The sequence below is a fragment of the Musca autumnalis genome, unplaced genomic scaffold (assembly GCF_047663935.1).
Source record: "Musca autumnalis isolate F117 unplaced genomic scaffold, ASM4766393v1 scaffold_3, whole genome shotgun sequence".
Lineage (NCBI taxonomy): Eukaryota > Metazoa > Arthropoda > Insecta > Diptera > Muscidae > Musca > Musca autumnalis.
Window position 1 is genome coordinate 201,514,244 of NW_027411866.1, and position 19,752 is coordinate 201,533,995.

At 35.1% G+C, this 19,752-nt stretch overlaps 1 protein-coding gene across 7 annotated transcripts in view; it reads left to right on the plus strand.

Annotated features, from left to right (window-relative positions):
• rg (A kinase anchor protein rugose) overlaps positions 1 to 19,752 on the plus strand; it is a 351,680-nt gene that overhangs the window by 197,977 nt on the left and 133,951 nt on the right. For all 7 annotated transcript variants that reach the window (XM_073976281.1, XM_073976279.1, XM_073976280.1 and 4 more), the window contains exons 5-10: positions 5,588 to 5,709; positions 6,233 to 6,359; positions 14,136 to 14,255; positions 14,330 to 14,476; positions 15,121 to 15,556; positions 15,672 to 15,766. In XM_073976281.1, coding sequence (XP_073832382.1) covers positions 5,588 to 5,709; positions 6,233 to 6,359; positions 14,136 to 14,255; positions 14,330 to 14,476; positions 15,121 to 15,556; positions 15,672 to 15,766 — 1,047 coding nt within the window. The remainder of the gene's footprint in view (positions 1 to 5,587; positions 5,710 to 6,232; positions 6,360 to 14,135; positions 14,256 to 14,329; positions 14,477 to 15,120; positions 15,557 to 15,671; positions 15,767 to 19,752) is intronic.

The following is a 19,752-nucleotide window of genomic DNA, read 5'->3' on the forward strand; positions in this document are numbered from 1 at the left end:
CAGGTATTTTTGAAAACAAAGTACAGGTCACATTATAGACCAATTCGCATAAAAATTTTTTTTTTGGCCCTAGGGCGATCCCTGTTTTGTTTGAAAATTAAGATTCCTTGAAATCTTTGCCTTTTAGGTGTATAGTGCCTTAGGCAATTTTATTTATTTATTTATTTTATTTACATTAACTAGTAGTAAATACAAAGTTAATAAGAAGGTAGCATTGGCTACTAAGGCCATCAGCTATTAGGCAATTTTAATGACAATATTGCGGCGAATATTTTTCTTAATATATTTATATATATCCTAGACAACAAGACTAACGTGTTATAAAAGGTGTTATATCCTTGTACTCGATAATTTTTTCTAAATGTTGCTGAAACAATTTTTACAGCAACTCCTCCATTAAACAACTGTCCAAATTCGAAACATTTGTAATAATTAGTTCAAATTATCGAGTACACGGTCAGGTATAAGTTAATTAATTGTATAATTTCTTTTCGACTGTGTTATCAAAATTGTTTTCCTGTAGCAGGAATGACAGAACTATATTTTTTAGCATTCCAAATGCTTTTCTAGCAGAAATATGTGAGTGGTTTTCCCATGTTAAAGATAATTCCAAGGGTTTGACTTATTTTACCACCACCACGCTATTGTGTGGTTTTTCTGAGTGATGTCATTTTGCACTAATCATTTGGTGTTCTTCACATCAATTTTAACTACATCCCACTTTAAATAAAACTTGTTGCTTTTAAAATTTGAAAACAACAAAACCCGAGATTAAGCTGAAATTATTTTACAACAATAAAATAATACACATCTCAACACAACTGCCAAAAGTGAATCTAAAAATAATGCATTACTTTTCGCCGAGGAGTGAACATTTCCCAATTCTGCATTATGCGGTTGTATGCTTACAATATACATATAAAATTATGTATTTTTAGTGCATTAAACTAAAACCATGTCATCAATATTAAAGCGGCAGTTAGAGCGTTTTTCCAAAGAAGCTTTTTGACCACAAATATAGGACTAAACACTATAAAATATATTCAAATCAAATATGTGGATATTCAAAAAGTATACTTCTAATTATAGTTATATTCCAGAACCTGGAATCGTAAATGGTACTTTAGTACTTTTTCCCATTTTACGCTAAAAAACGAACCCTTTTTCCAAAAACTAGAAAAAATTGCGCTTTTATCTAAACAAAAATAGCAATGACTAACTCCAGCTCCTTTGTGTTTCTGCTAGACAATTTTAGCCGATTAGAAACTATCATCATATTTGGACATGTTGATTTTGACATTTCTGATTGAGTTTTTGAAATTTTTCCATTATCTATCTACATTTGTATAGGAAGCAAATTATGTTGTAATAGGAATGCTGGGTTATTTGACATTTTGTCACCTTGTGAAAACGGATTTAAGTCTTGTTAGTCTAGATTTATTGCTTTGGCGGAATATCTGGAGAGTCTCAATAACATAATAATCTGCAAAAAACTATGTTAAACGTCAAAAAATTTAATTTAGAATGCTTTTTTGATGATTTTCCAAATTTAATTGACGATTTTTGTTAAAAAAACACTTGCATATTTAGCATATTTTTTGCATATATTTTGCATATTTTATGCATATATTTTGCATATTTTTTGCATATTTTTTGCATATTTTTTGCATATTTTTGATATGACCCCAAATATCGAAAAATTGACTCTCAAAACGCCTAGATCCAAAATTTGAGTCCAATCGGATAAGAAATAAAAAACATGCTAAAATCCGATGTCTACTCATTATTCAATCTTCGCTGACAATGCATCACTGAAAATGTTGTGATATTGAAGCATAGATGGCGTCATAATCTACAGTTCAATATCAATGCATTTTTAACAGATTTGAACCAATTTCTACACACCACACTTTTCTTCCAGCCTTTACAACAACAGTGACACAAGAATTATATAAAGAGCCGTTTCACTAAATCATAGATAGGACTTGTTGAAATTTAGTTCTTGTTATTTTACCAATACCATCTGCATTTAGGAATATTTTAAACGACGGTGGAATTTTCTAAAATCATCAAAGCAAAATATCAGTTATTTGTCTAGAACTTAACAGCTGATATTTTAAAAGATTTATAATTCTAGAAATTTTAAAACTAACTATACGTGTATTGCATGCTCCTTCCTAGAGGCATTTTCACTAAAGCAATAAATATATCACATCTGAACTAAAAAAAGTGAAATCAATTCCCTACGGACAACATTCAGGTTTCCATATTTTTTTCTATTTCTGCATCCATAATTTCCCACAACAATGCAAATTTATTCTTGCCGCCATAGGTCCCCAAACTCATTAATTCATTGAAGTGAAAATGGAAATTTTTCACCAAAATAGTTTTATATTGGCACAAACTTTTTTCTATTTGAATACTAAATAGTTTTATATCAGTGATGATACTGGAGCCAAAAATAAATAATATTATTTACCAGAACATGACCCGGCAACATAACCACAAAAACTAACCAAACCAAACATACAACTGACACTGCCGCTACGACTGAACATTTGCATCATCGGTTGGTTGTCTTGTGAGAAGAAGTATCTCCGTCATCGTCTTGTGAGAAGAAGTATCTCCGTTTTATGGGTTGCTAAGCTGAGACCGTGAGTGTATAGCCAACTTTTAGTTCTGATCATGACTTGTCTTATCTTGCGTTCTGCTTCCTCTGTATCTCTGGCGCTTATGACAGCAGCTATATCGTCAGCATAGCCCACCAGGAACGTATCTTGGGGCATTTCTATTTTCATTATGTCATCGTAGCTTATGTTCCATAAATCTGGGCCAAGGATAGAGCCCTGTGCTGCTCCAGATGTGATTTCAACATTTCTCTGTCCTTCTGTTGTGTTGTAAATCAGTTCCCTGGTGTTTAGGTTATCAGCTAGGATGCGTTTCAGGTATGCTGGTACTTTGAATTTTAATTCCAGTGCTTCCAGGACGTCTCTCCATCTGAGGCTATTGAAGGCGTTTTTAACATCGAGCGTGGCTAGTAATATCAGCGGTCTGCTATGGTGATTTATATTTTGCGCAGATTCAAAAGCCTGTATGACCTCACTCAGGGCACCAACCGTGGATCTACCTGGTCTGAACCCGTGTTGTCTGCTCAATAACCCTCCTCTATTAGCAATAGCTTTTTCCGACCTCGGTTTCAACAGTCTTTCGAGTAACTTCCCTGCCGTATCAAGCATACACAGTGGTCTATAAGCTGATAGGGAGTCCGGGTCGCCTTTACCTTTGCTTATCAGTACCAGTTGCTGGGTTTTTTAAATTTTGGGGAATTTCCCTTGCACTAAGCATGCGTTGTATGTGTCGAGGAGTAGTTCTGGGCGGTTAGTAGCTATTTCCTTCATCACTTCTGTTGGTATGCCGTCTGGACGTGGCGTCTTTCTGGGCTTTAGTTTTGCTGCAGCTGCATCGAGTTCTAACATTGTGAAAAGTGTGATATCTGTGTTTTCTATAGGCATTTCTCGTTCTGCTTGGTGGTTGTGTGTGGGGAAGAGCGATCTTACAATGGAAGTAGTTTTGACTTCATCCATCAGTGGAGTAGGGTTTTTTGGATTCAACTTTTCCATAACAAGTTTATATCTCGTGGCCCAAGGGTTTGAGTTGATATCCTCCCGTAAGGCTTCCTGATATCATCTGTCAAAAACTCCGCTTTACTGGATGCAGTTTGCGTTATTGGTGCCATGATCATCCTTCCGTCTAGCTCTGATAAAAGAGTGTTTTTGCTCAATTTGTCGGCGTTTCAAATACGTGTTGAAGTGCTCTGTCGTCTGGCTTGTACATCTCTTACGGCTTCCGTCATGACGTTATACGATATGTACTGGTGGTCACTTCCTGTACATGTTTCGAGGACTCTCTAGTCCATAACTTTTGGCAGTGTTCTTTCTGCAGTAAGAGTTACGTCTGGGATGGTGCCCTCACAGCCGGGCCTTCTGAAGGTTGGAGTGTTTCACTTGTTTGCTGCAATAAGGCCAGCTCTGGCCATCATTTGGACTATCCTTCTGCCTCTTGCATCAGTGGTTTGCATTCCCCATTCTACAGCTCTGGCATTTAGATCTCCTGCTAATATGACATGTCCTCTTGTTGTGCGAACGAAATCCTCAATCTCGTTTAATTTCCTTTCGAACCCTTCGATGTTTTCACTTGGAGTGAGGTAGCAGCTGACGATTGTAAGGTCTTTAATTTGTATCCAGACAGAACAGTTTCCTTTCCCTCTTTTGTTGATCACCGGTATGTTTGTATTTGGGATCCAGAGTGCTGCTGTGGAGCTGTCGTCTTCAAACAATAAACCATTCTTTTGGCTGTACTGTTCACTTATAATAGCGATGTCGACTGATTCCTCTTTTACGATCTGTTGTAGCAGAGCATCTGCATGCATGTTTAGTTGGAGGATTTTCATGGTCGCGTCGTTTTTTGTCTATCTGCTTTGCATTTTCTTGACCTTGGCAAATGATCTATCGGCGTCTTTCCTTGCTCCGAGCAAATACAGCATTTTGGTGGGTTTTGAAATTGTATAAGTAGATGCCCTTCTTGACCGCATTGTTCCCCTATTCAGTAGGATAGCCGCAATTACGTCCTCCTTTGTAGTTGTGCAATCTATGTCTCTTATCTCAATTGCTGTTTTCAGCTTCGAATCTCTCACTTGTGCGGTTTCTTTCAGAATGTCTTTTATTGCATCTGAGAACTGTTTTGTTTTCCCTCCTTGGGCTAGTTCTAGAAGTATAGCACCATTTCTGGTCTCACGAATTTTGAAGACAGTAACGTCAGCGTCTTCCGGTTTCACATTCTCCTTCAGTTTTTTTTAAGACGTCGGCATAGGTATGACCGTCGGCTGGTTTGACCAGGACGGCATTCGCACGAGATCTGGGCATCCTTTTCCTGTATTCATATCTTCTTGTCTGATCCCTGTTTGGGTGCAGTTGATTGTTTTTACCCTCGGCGGATTCATCCGGCTATGTTTAAACTGCTTCTATGGCTACTGCTGGCAAGTTAAACGGAGTGCGCTGGATTTTTGAGCTTTTGTGAAAAGCGTTTTCTTCTTCTGAGGTTGTAGGGGTTGCTATAGTTGGCATCAGTTTATTTGGGTCCCAACTTAGAGCCGTTGTCCTTACACGTAACGCAGTTACCTTGCATGACCCCGAGGGTACCTTTGCAAGCAGTGAGGTCCTGTGAGGGTTGACACAAGGCCTTATGAGCGCTTATGTTCAGAGCCAGGTCGGTATTAATCAGGATTGCACCAACTGAACCTGCAAGGTCAATTGAATGACGACGAAATAAGGGGCGTTCTCTAAGTCCTTGCCAGGGTTTTATTGGGACGGAAGACAGCCATATCGGTGAGATATCACTCCCACCTACTGAGTGATATCTCACCGAAATGGCTTCCAGGTTAATGTCGTGCCTGTCTTCCGTCCCAATAAAACATCCTTAACACTTTATATCAATATCCAACTAACTTAAAAAGATGGGCATACATACTCTCGTTGTTTTAATTGGAAATTAATTTTTATGTATTCTTTTACTTTCTTCTTTACTTTAGGCTATGGTATTACCGCCATTGGCTAAATGGCCTTATGAAAATGGTTTTACATTTACCACATGGTTTCGTTTGGATCCCATTAATTCTGTGAATATTGAACGCGAGAAACCCTACCTCTATTGGTAAGTACAAGACCGAAAAAGAAAGAAATTTCACAATGAAAATAAACATCAGCTATAACCTTCATCAAACACTACAACCTTATCTCCCCCTCCCCTGTTTAGTTATAACCAAATATCCAATCTTTACCTTTCACTTTTATTATCCCCCATATTTCTTGTTCGAGTTTAATATTCATTAATTTCTTTCTTCTTGGAGGGGCGATTCTGTGCTTTACTTTTTCTAATTATTGGTTTCAATTTGTACTCTTCCACCACTTTAAATTCATCATCACCCTCTCCCTCACTGTGTAATTTTCATTTCGTTTTAATTAAATCATTCATCTTCACACTTGACTTCACATTTTTTTTGGTTGCTATAGACTCCCATCCTTTTGGCCCCCAATTTTTACCTTACTCTTATTGCCCTTTCCCTTCACGCCCTTCACTTTTCGTGTGAATTTTATTGTTTAATTTTTGTACATTGATTTTTATTCGATAAATAACTGTTTTTTTCTTCTTCTTTCTATTTCATTTTTCCTTACAGTTTTAAAACATCAAAAGGTGTTGGTTATACCGCCCATTTTGTTGGTAATTGCCTTGTACTGACTTCGATGAAAGTTAAAGGCAAAGGATTTCAACATTGTGTAAAATATGAATTCCAACCCAGAAAGGTAAGTGTATCAGAGAGGCAATAAAAATATATAATGGAGTGCTTGCGATATTGTTTGTTTTACACTCTCTCTTGGTTTTGGTAATTTAACAAATATATTTGCTATGCATTGCATTAAGAGGGAGGTACTCTATAATCGGTGAAATAAATATGCCTACAAAAAATATGTAAATAGAATTTGGAAAAAAATTAAATTGGTCAAACGTTAAGGCAAAATGATGATTGTTACACAACCTGCAGTAATCTAAAAAATGTTTCTACGATGACAATTTTTCCTTTATTGTATCGACAAAAATAGTAAAAAATAGTAAAGTCTGGCAGTACTGGAACGGACCAGATTTTTTTCATTTTCCCTTAAATTTAAATGTCAATTTTCTTTAAAGTTTGTTACGAACATTTTTGAGGTTATTGGATAGTCTGAAATCGTTTCAGGATAAAATGTGTACTCCACTATAAATTTCAAAATTATGGTTCCTTAAAGGTCCACAGACATGACAGTTTTAATTTATATATTTTATTTTTCGATTGTTTTAAGTCTGAAGTATTTTATTTCGTCTAAAATAACTTATAAATAGAGTGTAATCGAAAAATACATTCTTAAAAATATACCGTATAGCAGTTGATCGTAAAATATGTACCAACACCCCAAATACTCCCATAACTTTTTTATAGGGACCTAATGACATTTTAAATTATTTTTATTTAATTAATTTTTGAAACTAACAGTTAGAGAAGTCTTTATCTTCTCTCTCATTGCACCCCCATTCTTTCACTCCCGCCTCCCCAAGGCCATTGTTTATTTTAGCAAATATTATAATGGCGTTTTATTAACAAATAACCAATATTTAACAATTAAATTATTTTTTCGTATTTGCGATTAGCAGCAGCAAATTGTTGAACATATTAATTTTTATTCGTTAGCTTTACAGTTATGCTTCAGAAGAATCTTCATCCTTGATAGACAAAGAATTTTTAATTTTCAATTATCGTCTCTTTTTATGGAATTGCTAATTAGCATCCATGAATCGTGGTGATAGCCAAGCATATTAATTGGCAAACAGAGGGGAATGGTTTTGTTTTCGTTTTCTCTGGGGAAATAAAATTCAATTAGAAGTCATTGTTGAGGCTATTTTGAAATATTTAAATATAATGGAAATGCCTCGGGGGAATATCTTTTATTAGTATTTGGAAGCAATTAAATAATTTGGCTTTGCAAATAATGTTAATGCTGTCGAGGATTGGACCATATCGAATAAAAAATCGATAAGTATTGATTCTTCAACTATAGTTTGCAACACTGAAAATGCAAACAATTTCTAGTATGCATTTTTTGAAAGTAAATATTAAGACTACAAAAACCCTAGTAGGGTTTTGTCCTGTCAGATCCAGTACGGATTTTATGGCCTCATCTAAGCCGGGCTTAATCTACACTTTTTTGCATCAGGCCTTTATATCTGAAACGAATAGGAATTTAACAATATTGTAGCCCTAAACTAGTAGAACTTATATTTAAAAAAAAGGAAAGAAAAACTCCATTTAGGGCATCAAAATCTACAAAATATGGAACATTTTACATAATTGCTGAATTTCTGGTCAGTATCGGCTAAACTATTGGAAGTTAAACCATGTAACCTTTTACAAGAATCTTCCAAATAAAGTTCTCAACACTTCTTTAAAACATTCTGAAACTCTAAAATGCTTACTTCATATTGTAAATGAAGTATTTTGCATCATATCTTTTACAACACGTATTTCAAACACAGTTCACACCAACAGTTTATTCTCGCATTTCGGATTTCACTACATCATTGACATTTTGATTAAATCGTCGTTGAATAATGTACTGAAAACAACGGCATAGAGGCATTTTACAACAATGACATGTTCTGAAGAGTTGTGTATTACATTCCAGGGAATATTTTTCCAAAAGAAAATATTAAGAAAAAATGAACGGTTTTGGAGATACGGTGCGAAATGTATAAAGAATGTGGAATTTTTCAAATATTTTGAAATTTGAGGCAATAAATATAATTTTTCGAGTTCATTATTTCTCCAAATATTTTATTATTGCCCTTATCTACAAATTTGCTTCAGAGGTCAGAAGAAAATTCGCATTGGTTTCAGAGATATAGCCCCGAATTTCTTTAAAAACTCAATATTTAAAAACTCAATATTTAACCATGGGGCCATAAAATCCGAGCTGGATCTGACACAACAAAACCCAACTAGGGCTTGTTGTCGTTTGGGTCTGTACTTTCAAAAAATCTTCAGTTCGAATTGTTTGCACAAGATCACCTTAAAAATGTTGCACAGTGTAATACATTTATGAATATTGAAAACACATTTGCTTGCATATAAAATATAGGTGCAAACAAATATTTGTTTGGCCGAAATATAAATACAAACTCCAAAACCACAAAAAACATACAAATAAACACACATTTATAAATGGTGGTTTTTTATATAAAATTTCCAAATGTAAAATGTATTGGGCATTTAATTTACTAGAAAACACAATTTCTTAAAAAAAAACACACACACAAAACATTGACAACATTGACTCACTTTACCGCTTTACTCAACGTTTGTCTTAAGGAAACTGAAAACACGCAGCTCTTTATTATAAAATAAGCGATAGCCCTGTTGTTACCAGCGTACGTAAAAATACTTTAAATAACATTTCCAATCGTTTTGTTTCGCATTTTCCATAGGAACGATACAAAACGAAACATAACCCACGTTGTCCGAGCTCGCTGTTTAGTTTTGTTGTGTTTACATTCGTGAGTGCGAGCAAAACGAAAAGCGAAAAGTACTCAACTCCAGAAGAGCAGATAGAAAACGGAATAGTACTAAACACATAGGAATAAATCGAAAACATTTGGTGGTTAATAAAATTCACTGCGGTATGCTGACTTATAGGGTTGTTAAGCAATCACATGTGTGTGTGTGTGTGCCTGAGTGTGTCATTGACCATAACGCACAGCAAACGTTTGCCAAAAATTCTTTTTGTTTGGGTGGCGAATGAAAAAACTCGGCAACGCATAGCCGAAGTACATTTCAGCAATCGTACAGTTTTCATCTTTTTACATTGAAAAGTTTGTGGTATTGTTTTGGTTGTGAGAATGAAACGATTCAGAGAAGCTGAGAAGTTTGTGGCTTTGTGTGATTGGCACGGGAATTGTTTTGTTTGTTTCCGTTCATTGGTTGTTACTCTCTTTGACAAAAAATCTCTCTCTCTCTCTTTACCCATAAGAAATATATTCTAACATAAAAAATATGTTGTACCCAAACAAATAAAATTAAGATATGTTACAAAATGTTGCAAACATATATTTATATTATTTTTGGACACAAACATATATTTGTTTGCAACCAGTCTCAAACATAAATATGTTTGGATCCAAACATATTTCTAACATATATTTTTCTGCATGTATGGTTAGTGGAATGGACCAAAAACAAAATGTTTATCCGATTTGTACCTGATTAACTTATCTGTAAGTCACAATATTAGTCCGATCTGGGATATTTTATATAAGGTTTTAGTGTGTGATCTGATAAATTTTTCGGATTGAATGGACCAAATTTTTTTTGGATAAATTGCAAAAATTGGTAATCTAGGGCCTATATCTTTATTCCTGGAAGAAACATTCGGACCAACTGAGTTGAATTTGGAAGTGAAACCATTGGCCTCTCCATTGATGTCAATTATATTGATTAACGTGAACAGATAACGGAGTTACATAGATCACTAAATTGTTTTTACTTTTTATACCCTCAGCATTTATGCTAACGAGGGTATATACAATTTTATACGGGCAAAATGTGCCTCTTCGAAATAATGGTTTACATCCCAAGTATGTTTGGACGAAATCCGTTTCAGTCAATTTGGATTTAATCATGTCAGTCCGTCTGTCTATCTGTCTTGCTGCCTGGAGCAAAATTTGGCTTTCGTAATATTTTGTCCAAACTTATTTTAAGTCCGTAGATGGGTTATATCGGTCCTCTCCTTACGGTACCTCCCCGACAAAAGATCGAAAATGTTAGGACAATTTGTGCGCACGATAATTTTTGAAGAGAGTGACCGATTTGGCCCATACTTTGCACATCGTGAAATCTCTGCCAAACTTAGATACCGTTCTAATATGGACCCAATCGGTCCACTCCTTTGGGTGCCTTCCACACCAAATTTCGGAAAAGTTCAGTTTAGTACCTGCTCTCGAATAGCTTTGATTTTTGTTGTAACAACTTTTAATCACTGACCCCCATACGATGGTACACGTTTCATCGGGGGCAAGTCCATACTTCATAAGTTAATAGCCTGAAAGTTACAAAAAAAGTGCTATGACTCTCAGTGTAGTGGTTGGAGCGCAAGATAACTCTCCGATTCGGTCCAAAATTTGGCATTCGTAATATTTGGTTAAAACTTAGTTAAAGTTCGAAGATAAGCCATATCGGTCCACGCCTTCAGGTACCTCCCTCACAAAAGTTAAAAAATGTTCGGTAAAAATTATGCGCACGATAACCCTTGAAGGGAGTGACCGATTTGTCCATACTTTACATATCCTAGTTTACCTACCAGGTATAGATGAGGTTCGAATATTTGTCCACTACTTCGGGTACATCCCACACAAAATTTCGGATAAGTTCACTTTAAGACCTGCTCTCGAATCGCTTTGATTTTATGTTGTAGGAGCTTGTATTCACTTCCCCCTATACTTCATGAGAAATAGCCTGAAAACGTGCAAAAACTACCGAAGACACCGTGTGTAGTGGTAGAAGCACAAGATAATTCTCGAATGGTTCTGCCGATTACGTCCAAAATTTGGCCTTCGTATTACTTACTTACTTAGTTGGCCCATTACAGAACATTTGTTCCATAGACCGAACTAAGAAAAGATCTCCATTCCTCTCTGTTTTTCGCTTGACTTTTTGGAATACCGCGCCTTTCCATTTCTTCATCCACTTGTTTGCTCCATCGAAGCTTAGGCCTGCCGATTCTGCATGCATCGCCATGTGGCATGTATTCATACGCCTTTATAGCGGGTTCATCATCGCTCATTCTCATAATATGGCCTAGCCAACGCAATCGCTGCATCTCGATACGTTTAACTATATTCATGTCTTTGTATAGCTTATATAGCTCGTGGTTCATACGACGTCGATATTCACCGTCAACGCAAATCGGCCCGTAGATCTTTCGAAGTATTTTCCTCTCAAACACACCAAGCACTGCCTTATCTGCTTGCGCAAGTACCCATGCTTCGGAGCCATACATTAGCACGGGTAGTATCAGCGTTTTGTATAGTGTTATTTTTGTTTGACGAGATGTGGCTTTGTTTTTAAATTGCTTATTTAAACCATAGTAGCATCTGTTGGCCAATACAATTCTTCTTCTTATTTCACAACTGATGTTGTTTGTTGTGTTTATGGCAGTGCCGAGGTAGACGAAGTCTTTAACTATCTCAAAATTGTAGGTACCAACTTCCACAGTTGGTCCGAGCTCTATGGACGCTTTGCGCGTCGACACCATCAATTTGGTCTTTTCGCCGTTTATCGCCAGACCCACTTTCGCAGATTCTGCTTCGACCTTCCTAAAGGTATCAGTTACTTCCTTTACTGGTCGTCCCATGATGTCTATGTCATCAGCATAGGCATAACATGTGGCTATTGGTGTAAATTGTGCCATTTCTTTTGACATTTGCATCTCGTATTACCTTTTCCAGCAAAATGTTGAATAGGTCACACGAAAGGCTGTCTCCTTGTCTGAAACCTCTTTTGGTACAAAATTCTTCGGAGAGGTTCTTTCCAGTTTTAACTGAGGACCTAGTATCAGTTAAAGTCATCTTACAAAGCCGGATGAGCTTTGCGGGGATACCAAATTCAGACATTGCGTGGAATACCTTTGATCGGAGGGGACTGTCGAATGCTGCTTTATAATCGACAAAAAGGTGAAATATGTCGATCTGCATCTCTTGGGTCTTCTCTAGGATCTGCCGCAGGGTAAATATCTGGTCTGGCCTTCGTATTATTTTGTCCAAAATTAATTTAAGTTCGAAGATATGCCATATTGGTCCATACCTTCAGGTACCTCCCCCACAAAAGATAAAAAAATGTTTGAAAAAATTGTGCGCCCGATAACCATTAAAAGGAGTGACCGATTTGGTCCATACACATTCTATTATATTTACCAGATATAGATCAGGTTCGAATATAAACTATATTTGTCTGCTCCTTCGGGTACCTCCCACACAAAGTTTCGGATAAGTTCACTTTAAAACATGCGCTCAAATCATTTTGATTTTTGTTGAAACAACTTGCATTCGCTGCCTCAATTACGAGGGTAAAAGTTTTTTCTTGGCAAAACAGCCCGAGAGGTTTAAAAAACCCTATAGCACCTTATGTCGTGGCTGGAAAGTACTATAACTCTCGAACTGATCAACCAATTTGGTCCAAAATTTGGCCTTCGTCATAGTTTGTCCAAACTTATTTTCAGCTCGAAATGAGCAACACCGGTTCACAACTTCCGGTCATTGGGAAATGTATACCGTTGCTGTTCGTTGTGGTCCTGTTTACAGCGATATTATGTTTTCCGTGGACAAGTCCATGCTTCCTGGCAAAAAGTTATACAATGACCCACTGAAAGGACTAGTGCGATATATATCGAAAAGATGGACTATGTCGGTCCATTCCTTCAAGTACCTCCTCCGCAACACTTTTGACCTTTAATCATAATCCACTTTTTTGTCGGAAAGTTCAAATGTCCAAAAAGGGTCACAAATTCTGAAAAGTCCCTAAATACATTCGATCTGTCCGTAGATGAAAGTTTCAATTTACATTGGCTATCTCAAAAATGGTAATACCTACGAAAACATCATAAAGAACAATCTTGTAGAGAATTTTCACTGCTCCAACATTTTCTTTAATCCCATTTCGATAGGGCTTGCGGTTTCCCAGCAAAATGAAAACCTAAAAAAGCCCTAAAAATGTAAACTTTGGCCGGGATTTATTTGAAAATCACTCCGGCGATTTTTTTGTTTTTTTTTTATTTTTCTCATCTATGAACATTGTAGTTCAGAAACCGTAAAAACTTTCCAGATGTAAGCACCTTTCATTTAAATTTAGTTAAGGCGCACCGTGTTATTCAAAAAAGTTGATCTTTTCTAAAATACATAATTGAGTACTCATGGAAATTCAGACAAGATTCTACATCCGTGAAGATCTATCCTAGCATGCATACATGCTTAGCACGATTCAAATCTACGTCCTTGAATTTCTTCGTGAATTTATTTTTTTATGTATTTTTTTATTTTCGATTGCTTGAGTGGAGTATTCCCCCATTGGCTCAACTTCATTTATTACCCTCTATTACAGAGAGTAATGTTTTTCAAAACGAACTGACAGTGTTGCAAAATTTTACTGATCGCTACCAATATCATGATTTCATCCCGGCGAAGGGAATTATCAATTGGCTTCTCAGTTTTTGAAATGATGCCTGTTTAGCGAAAAACCGAACTCTTTAAGTGTCTAGTATTCTCATATGAATGAGAATCACACTCACTTTTCGGCTTTTCCAAAGAAACACCAAAATCAAAATATTTTGCAACATGTCAGCACGTATCAACTAAGAATTCTTCGAATTTTTTTTATTTATTTTTTTTTTTTTTGAAATGTATGCAATTTCCACTTCAAATAAACAACTTCCATTTCTCTGGTTATACAGAATTTCTTGTAATTAAGACATATGCTAAATATCTTGTGTCTCCTTTATTTTCAGTGGTACATGATTGCCATCGTGTATATTTACAATCGCTGGACAAAAAGCGAAATAAAGTGCCTAGTAAATGGACAATTAGCGTCCAGTACCGAAATGGCGTGGTTTGTTTCAACAAACGATGTAAGTACAACTCTCCGCATTTCTCCTTTCTTTGCGAAACAGAATAATTCATCTTCCCTCTATCCTCTTTTTAGCCATTTGACAAATGCTATATCGGAGCAACACCCGAATTAGATGAAGAACGTGTCTTTTGTGGCCAAATGTCGGCTATATACCTCTTTAGCGAAGCACTGACCACCCAACAAATTTGTGCGATGCATCGTTTGGGGCCCGGTTATAAGGTAAGCCACGATATCACAAACACCTAAAAACTTTTGTAAATCAATTTCCAAAACAACATATTATTTTTAAACTATTTTGTAAAGAAATATCAAAACACCTAATTTAATTCACACACACACTTTAAATCTAATTACAAGCAAACTTTGTAATCAAAAAAACCGTTTTGTTTTCTTTGTTCTTTTCTTGCACTTTTTTCTCTCTTTTCAACTATCTTTGTGTCCAACAACAACAACAACTTCAATTATCATCAATAACAACAACAACTACTACTACAACTACCATTAAATATTCACCGCACACATGCAAATAAACAATACCCGCATTTCAAATAATGCTGAAAATATTTGAACACCGCCAAAAACCAATCAACAAATAACAATGCGTTTTATATATAAATGTCTGTGTTTGCATTGTTATATATATGTGTGTGTGTTTATACATGTGCCGTTTTTGTCCTGCTCTTGTTTTGTTTTACGCCCTCCCAAAAAAATGCAAACAAAATTAACCAAAAACACCACAATCTAATGCTGGAACGTCGACCGACCACTGCACCAAAAAACCAAATCATATTAAATAAAACCATACACACCGCCGCCACCGAACGGACCATAACCAAACTAACAACTTACCATCCCACCAACAGTCGCAATTTCGTTTCGACAATGAGTGCTATTTGAACCTGCCGGACAATCATAAAAGGGTGAGTCAACAACAACATCGTCAAGTACCCACACAACATACTGCAGCTGTATTGCTGGCCGAACAGGATGCCCAGACCATAAATTGGTCTGATGAAAAATTAGACTTGCAGGCAGCATTTGTTAAGATACGAGCGGTATTGGCAGCTCGAAATGCCAATGCAAATGCTGTCCTGCAGGCATTAACGGGAACTGGTACGGCTACTGGGACGGGCGGAAGTGGTAGTGTGGCCAACTCTAATACGGATACATTAACAGAGGTCAATACGGGTGCAAATAATGCCACCTCAACATCAGACAATGCAGGTGGTAGTGATGGTAGCAAAATCACCGACTCACTGAGTCATATGCCCATTGGTTCTGCTTCGACTTCTTCAATTGGTATTTATTATGATTTGCCCATTTTTTTCTTGGTTTTCTTATGATTTTTTAAAATTATCTTTTTGTTTCTTTTCTTTGTCTTGTGTTTTTTTTTTGTTTTCATTTTTATTTTTAGATCGTTTGCGACGTTTGTCGTCCTCTTCTATGTCCAGTTTGGAATATATGAGAGCTTTTGGTGGTGATACCGAAGAAATCAATCAAATAAAATCTGTAAGATTTGTTTTTATATATATTTTTTTAAATTATCGCTTTTTAGTTATTATTTTCTATATATTTTTTAATACTAAGATAAACTGTATTTTGCGAAAACTGTAGCGTATGAGAAATGACGACAATCATACAGCCCATGTATCGACTCCATAGTCTTCTTCTTCCTCAGTTTACTGATATTGCTTTTTCTGTAGGAAAATTCTCACCACTAACATTCCTCACATCCCTCAGATGATTTTTATCCAACATAAAAACTTTCTCAGGCCCTTTATAATGGGTTTTAGATATTTTTTTCTACACACACATATATTTCATAGAAAATTTTTCCGCAGGTCCCTGATAATAGTTTTTTTTCAATAGAAATTTTTTTCCATTGAAAATATTTCCTCAGATTCCTGAGGTTGGTTTTTTCCACAGAAAAAATTTCCTCAGATTCCTGAGGACGGCTTTTTCCATATAAAAAATTTCAACAGATTACTGTGGATGGGTTTTTCCATAGAAAAAAATTTCATCAGGTCCCATAGGATGGTTTTTTCAATAGAAAAAATTTCCTCAGCTCACTGAGGATGGTTTATTCCACCAAAAAAAATCCTAAATTTTTACTTAGAAAACATTTCCTCAGGTCCACAAGGATGGTTTTTTCTATAGAAAAATTTCCTCGGGTCCCTGAGAATGGTTTTTTCTATAAAAAATTTCATCGTGTCCCTGAGGATGTTTTTTTTTTATAAAAAAAAATTCCTAAGGTCCCTGAGGTCCTTTTAGTTTTTTCTATAAAAAATCCATCATCATGTTTCAAAAGAATTTTTTCTTTAGAAAAAAAAACCATTCTCAGGTTCCTGAGGAAATCTTCAAGAAAGCATCTTCAGGTTACTGAGGCAATTTTTTCTGTAGAAAAAACCATCCTCAGGATTTTGTTCTGTAGGAAAAACATCTTCAGTGGACTGAGGAAATATTTTTTTTATAAAAAACCATCCTCAGGCAACAGAAGAAATATTTTACAGAAAAAACATCCTCACATTCCTGAGGAAATCTTTCCTAGAAAGAAAACATCCTCAGGTTACTGAAAAAGATTTTTTCTATAGAAGAGAATGATTTTTTATTTTTCTTAGGTACTGAGGAAAACAATCATTCTCAGGTTATTGAGGACATTTTTCTATAAAAAAATATTCTCAGCTTACTGAGAAAAAATTTCTATAGAAAAAAACATCATCAGTTTTCTGTTGTTTCCATAGAAAATTTTTCGCAGGTCCCTGATAATGGGTTTTTCAATACCAATTTTTTTCCATTAAAAATATTTCCTCAGGTTGATGAGGTTGGTGTTTTCCATTGAAAAAAAAAAAATTCTTAGGTTCCAGAGGACGGTTTTCCATATAAAAAATTTCTCCTTCTTTTCTATGGAAAAACCTCCCTCAGGTCCCTTAGGATGGTTTTTTCAATAGAAAAAATGTCCTCGGGTCCCCAAGGATGTTTTTTTTTTTCTATAGATAAATTTCCCCGGTTCCTTGAGAATGTTTTTTTCTATAAAAAATGTCATTGTGTCCCTAAAGATGTTTTTTATAGAAAAATTCCTCAGGTCCCAGAGGTCCTTATAGTTTTTTTTTTTATAAAAAATCCATCATCATGTTTCAAAAGAATTTTTTCTTTAGAAAAAAACCATCCTCAGGATTTTGTTCTGTAGGAAAAACATCTTCAGTGGACTGAGAAAATATTTTTTTATAAAAAACCATCCTCAGGCAACAGAAGAAATATTCTACAGAAAAAACATCCTCACATTCCTGAGAAAATCTTTCCTAGAAAGAAAACATCCTCAGGTTACTGAAAAAGAATTTTTCTATAGAAGATAATGATTTTTGATTTTTCTTTGGTACTGAGGAAAACAATCATTCTCAGGTTATTGAGGACATTTTTCTATAAAAAAAATATTCTCAGCTTACTGAGAAAAAATTTCTATAGAAAAAAACATCATCAGTTTTCTGGGGAAATTTTTCTATAGAAAAAAATCATCCTCAGGTTACTGAAGAAATTTTTTCTAGAGAAAAAAATCATCTCATAAAAAAAAAAATCATCTCATTAAATCCCCAGGCTAGTGAGGATTTTTTTATAGAAAAAACCATCCTCAGGTTACTGAGGAAATTTTTTCTATAGAAAAAATCATCCTCAGGTTACTGAAGAAATTTTTGCTATAGAAAAAACAATCCTCAGGTTACTGAGAAATTTTTCCTATAGAAAAAACTATCCTCTGGTTACTGAGATTTTTTTTTCTATAGAAAAAACCATCCTCAGGTTACTGAGAATTTTTTTCCATAGAAAAAACCATCTTCAGGTTACGGAGAATTTTTTTTCTTTAGAAGAAACCATCCTCAGGTTACTGAGGACATTTTTTCTATAGAAAAAACCATCCTCAGGTTACTGAGGAAATTTTTTTCTATAGAAAAAACCATCCTCAGGTTACTGAGGAATGTTTTCTATAGATAAATTCATCCTCAGCTTACTGAGGAAATTTTTTCGATAGAAAAACCATCCTCAGAGACCTGAGGAATTTTTTCTATAGAAAACCCATCCTCAGAGACCTGAGGAATTTTTCTTTAGGAAATTTTTTCTATAGAAAAACCCGTCCTCAGGATACTCAGGAAATTTTTTCTATAGAAAAAACATCCTCAGATTACTGAGGAAATTTTTTCTATAGAAAAAACATCCTCAGGTTACTGAGGAAATTTTTTCTATAGAAAAAACCATCCTCAGGTTACTGAGGACATTTTTTCTATAGAAAAAACCATCCTCTGGTTACTGAGGAAATTTTTTCTATAGAAAAAACCATCCTCAGGTTACTGAGGAAATTTTTTCTATAGAAAAAACCATCCTCAGGTTACTGAGGAAATTTTTTCTATAGAAAAAAACCATCCTCAGAGACCTGAGGAATTTTTTCTATAGAAAAAAAACCATCCAGAGCAATTTTTTTTATAAAAAAATTTATCCTCAGTTTACTGAGTAAATATTTTCTATAGAAAAAAAAAACTCTCCTCTGTTTACTAAGTAATGTTTTTCTATAGAAAAAAACCATCCTAGGAGACCTGAGCAATTTTTTCTATAGAAAAAACCAGGTTACTGAGAAAAAACCAGGTTACTGACAATTTTCGAAAAAAAATACTCTCATGGGGGTACTGACGAAATGTTTTTTGACCCCCAGGTGAGTGAGAATTTTTTTCGATAGAAAAAACCATCCTCAAGTTAATAAGGAAATGTTTTCTATAGAAAACCCATTCTCAGGTTACTGAGGAAATTTTTTCTATACAAAAAAAAACATCCTCAAGTCACTGTGGAAATTTTTGTATAGAAAAAACCACCCTCAGGGACCTAACCATCCGTATGGACCTGAGGAAATCATACTGAGGCGCTGATAATGTTTTTTTGTCAAAGAAAAAATTCCTCGGATCCATCTTGTTTTATTATTTTTCAATGAAATAATATGTCTTATCTATATATCGGACGGACTATAATTATTTTCAAAATTTTAATAATAATTTTTATTTCTTATCTGTAGGTTTGCCTGCATAAATTGTTTCAATATCTTTTATATTTTATATTATTTGGTTCTTTAATTATTCTCAGTTTATCTTTTTGTATTCCAAAAAAAATATTGTCATGTTTTTTGTAGCCATTGTCTTGATTTTTATCTACTTTACAACTTTGTTTTAAGTCTTAATTTATTGTTTGTTTGTTCGTTTGTTTTTCTCGTTCTTCTTTAAGCTTAATGAATGATTTCATTAAGCTTTGTGCTTTCTTTATATTTTCGTACTTTGTTTTTGGCTTATCCTTGGATTTAGTTTTGGAGTAATGGTTTTGTGTTGCCAGTTTTATTATTGGAGTCTTAAACTATTTTATCGCTTTGGGTCATACACAACCATGGCCATGTCTCACCATTTACCAGTAATGCTACCACCAGCAGTTATAGCCAACACCAATACGAACCAACCAATAGCTTTCCA